General features: G+C 40.6%; 1 protein-coding gene across 4 annotated transcripts; it reads right to left on the reverse strand.

Annotated features, from left to right (window-relative positions):
- Positions 1-804: 804 nt before the first annotated feature.
- On the reverse strand, positions 805-6454 carry tent5c (terminal nucleotidyltransferase 5C). 4 transcript variants are annotated; one of them, XR_013787133.1, is made up of 4 exons: positions 6065-6454; positions 2325-5317; positions 2171-2234; positions 1118-2063 (listed from the first exon to the last, which is right to left on the reverse strand). XR_013787133.1 is itself a non-coding variant. In XM_079464295.1 (2 exons), the coding sequence occupies exon 2, from the start codon at positions 5303-5305 to the stop codon at positions 4136-4138; it is 1170 nt and encodes a 389-aa protein (XP_079320421.1). In that variant the 5' UTR covers positions 5306-5317; positions 6065-6454; the 3' UTR covers positions 805-4135. The 4 variants fall into 4 exon arrangements, 1 of the variants encoding a protein (XP_079320421.1); XR_013787134.1 differs by having other exon boundaries at positions 2171-5317; XR_013787135.1 differs by having other exon boundaries at positions 1130-1610; positions 1700-5317; positions 6065-6219.
- Positions 6455-7472: the final 1018 nt, after the last annotated feature.

The raw sequence follows: 7472 nt of genomic DNA on the forward strand, positions 1-7472 counted from the left end.
TTACCATCCGCACACTGTACCGGCTCTGTACCTTTCATTTAGCGTGTGGAATAGGAAAGAGTTCCAGATGTAGCCAAGTGAACAGTAAAAACAATTCATTTGACATGTTGACAAACATGATGTGAGCAGATAAACTAAAGAAACGTAAAGCAAAGAATTCCAATATTTGAAGTGGATGTACTTGTTAGATTACACTTACACGAAGTGATTTTTAAGTGACTTAATATTAAACTGACTTATATTTACATGTATTCATTTGGCAGACGCTTTTATCCAAAGCGATCGACTTGGAAACAGATGTATAGCATCATGCAGTTTGAGTATTTCACCTTGGATTGAATCCATGACATTAGCATTGCTAGAACAATAACCTTACCCCTGAGCTACAGGAAAGACTTGTAATTTTTAATTTAACTGGGACTTTAATCACGTTTTTTTGTGCTAAAAGGGAAGCAACCGTGATTTTGTGTGGTTAAACCATGGTAATTTTTTTAGCTAAAACAGCTCTACAAAAGCGTATAAGAAAACAAAACATGCCACAAATAGACAAAATATGAATTTGTAAAAAACACTAGCAGGAAGGTTTGATGCATGGTTTACGCATTGAAATGTACCAGCATCTGTAAACAGACACTGGTTAGAGAATTATGCTGTGTCATGCCACATGAAAGAGCTTCAGATTGGTTTTCCACTATACTTCCTGATAACCACAATACAATCTCACCATGAATGGCGGTAAAGTATCAGATTTTTAATTGTCAAATATGCAATCATCCAAATAGGAATATATTTATAGAAAAGGTTAACTAAATCTTTTTATTTTAAGCCATTGTATGGCATACCTGATTTACAAAGTGCTGCTTCAGGCCAGCAGCAGAGACTGCTGATTCATACTGTGCTTTTAAGGGCAGTGGAGCAATGCAGCACTGATGAACACCACAGGGCCAGAGCCCTTGGGATTAAACCCTTCAATGCACACCGATCATTCAGACACTTGACAATTTCCGTCTTCATCATTACTGGATAAAACTAATAAAATTAACCTTTAAAACAAACACTAAACAGCTGAATTGGTATATACACACAAAAATGGGTAAATGAACAAAAGAGCATGAAAACGATTGGCTTTGAATACTTTATTTTCCCTCTTGATACACATTTTCCTTATTCTCAATTCCAAAGGAAAATTATAGTGAGGTAAAAGTGCTGAGAAACAAAATGGCATAATAATGACAATCTACATCATAATCACCAAGCCGACATCAGAGTCGACGTAAGAGAAACTACTTCAAAACAATATCTAGTGCTTCTCATATACAGACTTTCACTTTTTCAAACTCACAATCATTACCATCCTCACAGAGATAAGACAAATAATCACAAAAAAACGTAAACAAATTCTGCTGAAATCCACAACTCTTCTTGCAACATAGCAAAAGGGTGTCAAAAGGCCTTCATCATTAAGACTTGCACTTTAGACAAGCATGTCGAAATACAAAAAACCTCCCCTGTGCTCGGTTACAGATGCATCCAGAGCCACATTACAAAAGCTCGAACACCTTTGTCTACTCAAGAAAGAGGGAGTAACACTGGGGAATATGGAATTACAGCTGAAAGGACAAAGAAAAGAAAAAAAGCACAGAAATTCAAAACAAAGCATGTTTTTCTATTTTTAACCCTACCTTTCTGAGAAACATACTGTACACTGTAAATAGTACACGGCCAAGTCTCATCATACCAGACCGTGTCTCTCTGAAGCACATCTGGACAAGATAAAAATAAGTATACAGGCATGTTTGGGATTTTAATAAATGTGTTAAAAAAAAGAACAGATTAAGGCAAGTTTCTGTTGGCACACACTACTGATTTTATCAATGTCCTAAGGGGAAAAAGATGAACCAGTGATGGTGGACTCCCTAGTAACACTTTTGTTTACCTGTAACTGTAAATAGTAACAATACATGTAGTTTGCAGCAAGTATGGTGATCACACCAATCCTCAAGATACACTGTAGCCCTTTTCACTTCCTGACACCTCCCTGAGACCACGAACCTCGTAATTCTCTAATTGAATATTTATTTTCTAGAACACAAGACCGATAAAGTGCAATTCATTAACTGGGGCATTTAATTAATTTGGCCTTGAATATTACAAACTTTTTTCTGCATACTTTGGTTGCGAGTAAGAGGGATAACTGGAATGACTGACTAGGCTTAGGGAGACGAGACTGAGACCTGAGTGGGGAGGGATTAGCAAACAAACTACATTTTAATTCGCATCACAGCATGAGGTACAAGGTCTAGCCCAGATGATCAAAAAGGCACCTGTGCTGCTGACTCCAGACATTGGTCCTCAAAAAAAAAATAACAGTAAAAATCCATTTCTGCTCAATGCGCTCAAGGGTGTAACCTGCCGAAAGGGGGCGTTTCCTTTCAAATTACTCTAAAAGTCTGTGTGACAGCAGATAAGAGATGGAACGTGATTATCTACCGCATGTGCTTGCCCAAGCAGAACCAGCAGGAGCTGTGAAGGCTGAGCAGAGGGAAAACTGAAAAACGAAGGGGAAGGGGCAGCTGCAAGCAGTTACATAACACTAGCAGGGTACTGGCGTGGGCTAATGTTAAAAGAGGAACACATAACAGGTCAGGGGGAGGGCACATAAGAATAGCCTGCCATTCAATGTAATACTGTCCAACACACAAACATAAATCACACTTTTAACCGGTTCAATATAACTGGCTACCAATCGCAATGCTCCTCTAAGCAAGACAGCAGACACCGAAGCCCAATAAAGATCAAGAGCAGCAACCCTAGCAACATCAATTAGAGCCAAAACTGGAATGGAATCCACACGGAGGTGCGAGGGTTTCTGCAAAGGTTCACCCCCAGCTACAGAATTTCGATTACCAGAAAAGGGTTTGTGACATACCAGCGTGCGTCCATGTAGCGACGAGAGTCAGGAGCACGGCAAAGACAGTCGCCCCACTACAAATTCCTACCCACACGCTGTCCATTCAAGGCACATCCTGAGGTGCAGGGAGAGATAATTTTAGAGCAGGGTGACACCAGCTGGCATGGCCGTAGAAGACTAGGCGTCTTGTTACAGAGTGCTGTGCTAAGTCTGTTAATGACTGCAAAAAGCTCAGGAAGGCTGATCTCACGGATGGTCCTTGTATGGAGAACCCCAAGCACTTCCCATTCAAACGCACACATCAATGAGAGATTACGCCATCCTCTCTGTGGAAGATTTAACCATCATGTCCAACATTCATCAACAATTTTACAAACATGGCATTATAAAACTCACTCTTTTAGCTCTATGTTGGGGGGCTTAGGACAAAACGTCGCACTGTACGATGGCAACGAATTTCAGTCTTCTAACAAGCTAGACTGAACAAAAGTCACAAATAAGCCTTTTCTCAAATGTCCAGTGGGACAGAAAATCATCTGCATACATTCACACAGCAAACCGAAGCACATTGCCATGAAAACGTGAAAAACATGATTCTGTTCACATTTCAGTTGAAGAGAAGAAAGTTAACTTTAGCTGCCCACCAGTGTACCAAAAAAACTCCTGATAACTTCAAGGCCTAAAGTACCTTCTTCACCTGTGCTCACATATCTTTCATGTCTTTTTCTTTCAAAATTTTCCTATGTTTTTGTACATTTTTTTTTTCCGCCACATTTCTAAGAACATTATTATAATTTTTTTGGCTTTTCTGCTTTTTTAAATGCAACACACATGATAAATACTTCTTCTTTCCCATATCTATTTCCTTCATTTTTAGAATTAGAGTGTATTAAGGCACTACAGGAATTCTTTTCAATATTGAAAAATTAAGCCCTCAGAAAAGGGACAGAGATGAAAACAAAATCAAATCTGAAAACGTTGAATATTGAAGTAAAACAAAGGCAAACAAATATACTTAATTCAAACACTAAAACATATCACTTTGGATCAGAAATGTCTTGCCACCTCTGTAGAAGGAATTAAAAAAAAGGAAAAGAAAATGAGAACACTTGTCGTTTTAAATATGCTTTATGCCTACAGAGGGAAATATCCATTTCAGCCGAATATCCTGCTTTCTGGCCCGTTTGCGTTTAGGATTTCAATGGACAAGCATAGTTTGGTCTCTTAGTTACAAGGCAACCAAGTTGGAATGGACTGGTTACAAGAGGCCACGTAGTAGTTGTTGAAGTTAAGGTCTCTAACATACGGAGCGGGCTGGTAATAGCAGGTGACACTGGACGCGTCAGGTATGGCATTCTGCTCCGCCAGCACCCGAAACGCTGTCAGTGAGATGAGGTTGAGCGTCTGCCGCCTCTCGTGTCCCATGAGGCACACTGTGCTCTCATTCACGACACGCCGCAAGATCATGAGGTAGTTGTACTTGTTCTTCTCCTCGCCGACAAAGTGGCTTTGCAAATAAGCCTCCAGTTTTCTCTGTTGCTCGCCAATATCTGGAAAGTCAATAAAAAAACGTGAGCACATATAGCGCTCCAGGGCCTTGAACTCCTCTTCGTCCGTGGGCCTGAAGTCCCTCACCAGGAGGTTGCAATATTTCAGCAAACCACCTCCCCGGATTTCCTCAGGTCTTTTGGTGGCAATAAGCTTGTTCTTGAGGTGGTCCAGAGCAACAGCAAAGTCGCCATACACGCTCTCACCGACCACGGTGGGGTGGAAGTGCCGAGACATGGGGTTTTCTGAGATATCATAATACGAGAGCACAGAGTCCAAGACGATCTGGAAGGAGTCCACACTGAACTCGAACTGCCTGCGGATCGAGTCCACGAATTTAAGTTCCACGTTGCGGCCGTTGTTGTTGGACAAGGAGATGAGGGACCAGCGGTCCTGCTCCGTGTAGACTTTGACCAGCTTCTGGACGTAGGCCTCCTTCAGGGTCATGGGAGTGATCTTCTCTTTGTTCACTCCCTCAGGCAGAAAGTCCAACAAAGTGCACAAAACCACATCTTTGATGACCTGGAACTCCTCCTCTCGAGGAAGGTCCACCCTGAAGATCACATCCAGGTCTTTGTAGCTCCAGCCAATGTCCTTTACCAGCACGTGGCTGGCTGTGGAACCATTCAGGCGAATGTCTTTCACTGTAATGCCCCTCTGCTCCAGGCGGTTTCTTACCCTCTGTACAATATCCTTCAGCCGTACCTCCAGGGTAGGAAAGTTGCCACGGCCGTGAACCGGCACCGCCTCCGTTAGCACATCATTCAGGCGGCTCACTTGCTCCCAGGTAAGCACACTCTGTGACTCACTTTCACTGTTGGACGAGGCTGAGGCCATGCTTTCCATCTTTGAAGTTTCCTGGGATACAATATAAACACAAAACCGTCAATGAAACATTTAAGACCATGCATCACTGCCAGAATAGTTAAAAGCACTACACTTGTCAAACCAGTGAATGTGCGGAGCAATGCCTTAAATGAACCAAACCCCGGATGGGCAACATGGTCATTTCAAGATTTAAAAAAAAACGTAAAATTAAACAGTTCACACTGGCTAGTAGCGGAAAAGTCAACCGTGACTATCGGGCTTTGCAGAAGGCCAAACAAGCGCTCGAGACCTCGCAGCTTTTTAAGGCGGCTGCTGATCGAACATACGAGTCATCAAAACCATCTCAAACTTTAAAAATGACTCGTTAGTGTGTACCACGAGGTCTCTTAAAATGACTCGGTATTAACCTCATTTTCGTGGGGTTAAAAATGCACGTTCTCCACGCTCACGCGGAACTTAAAATCGTAGAAAACTTTGTAAGTGTATTAACGTTAGAAATAAACGCGGATAAAGAAATACGCACGAACGAACGTGTCCAGACATCAAACGCCACGCATCAAGAAATCGCAACGAGACATTTACGTTAATCCGAATAGATTCATAAAACGCGAGCGCTCAAAAACGTGATAGAACGACAGAGCCACGACGTACTCTCGGACAAACAAGACAACATTTGTGAATTTAAACGAACTGAAGTGAAACCCCTCAGTTTGCACTCACATCACACAATCAAACGCGCTTATTACAAGTTATAAAGAAGGTACGGGTTCGACCTACTTTTCTCAGTAAATCCACCCGAAGTGCTCAGCAACGTGGTAGGCACAAAGTAGGGGATGTCAAATGAGGTTTAGCAGCATCAACAACTCCATCCGTCCGTACAGCAGCACGCAGTTAATGACAGAGCTTCAGTTCTGATGAGCTCACGCGCGCGCGCCCTCTTATAACTCAGCCGTAGAGCGACTAGCCAGAATCAACCAGATTCTCCGGACCTCCACTGCGCACTATTTTTCGCGAGCCTGGTCAGCAGCACGTGGATTACGTGTAAAAATAGTTATTTCGTTTAAAAGGAACATATATATATATATATATATATATATCCGCGTTATACTGACCAACACTCAGATACCAGCCTCTACAACACAATACATATATGGACTGAGGATCTATAGAATTCAAAAACTCACAGCGTTCTACTTGTAAGTATCAATGCGCCAACGACGCTTGTGATTGGCTAAAGGGGTTTTTGTGTTGCCAGGTGACCGCAGGCACGTGGCGATATGACGTTCGAATTTTGCAAAGTGGCTGAAACGTAAAACGACCTACTAACATAATATCTATATATAACTTTTAAAGATAAGTTACATTATTTCTGTCAGTACATGAAATGCATTAGTTTAATTATCATTAATTGAAATGAATACTTTATTTATATAATATTTTATTGACACTGTTTTTTAGTGGAAAATAAACATATGGGATATAAAATGATTGTTGTGGCCTGATGAAGGTCACTGACCTTAAATACTATTAAATACTTAAATTGTGTACAATACATTTATAAATAAATAACGAATTCATATGATTTAAAACAATGAGGAATGAATGGAGGAATATGTTGTTCTTTAAAAAATATAGGTTATCATCTTGGTTATTTTACAAATTTAGGTATGTTGCAAATACACAAATATTTTTGTTAACATTACTAAAAACATGCCAGAATACTATTCTACATTTTGAAAAGTTAGATATTTGAGATGCTCACTAACCATCTTTAGACACTTGTTTTACGCATTATGTAGTCAATGAAGAATGACTTACATGTGCTGAATTTGTGATTGGAAGGTTTGAGGGTGTATTGTAAGGACTTAAAAATGAATGAGTGGGTGTAGGAGTAGATCTTGGGGAAACTACAAGAACATAAAACTAACATAAGTACATGCTTCTGACTCCAGGGGACGTACAGGGATATTCCTTACTGTTTGCTATTTCACCTTCCATCTGTCTCTCACGCAGTCTTTATCTATGATGAGGATGTAAATTACACTACAGGAAATTATTGCTTAATCGGATGTGAGAAAACACCAGGTTTATGTGATAAGTCTGAAACAGCATGACATTTATGAATGACTAAGATAAAGAAAAGTTAAAGAGGAGAGCGAATTAGAAACTGGATAGGTGAAACTTT

This window comes from Barbatula barbatula (assembly GCF_947034865.1).
Source record: "Barbatula barbatula genome assembly, chromosome: 9".
Lineage (NCBI taxonomy): Eukaryota > Metazoa > Chordata > Actinopteri > Cypriniformes > Nemacheilidae > Barbatula > Barbatula barbatula.

Coding starts and splice junctions, on each gene's coding strand:
- tent5c (XM_079464295.1), bottom strand. CDS start 5,305: ATGGAAAGCATGGCCTCAGCCTCGTCCAACAGTGAAAGTGAGTCACAG.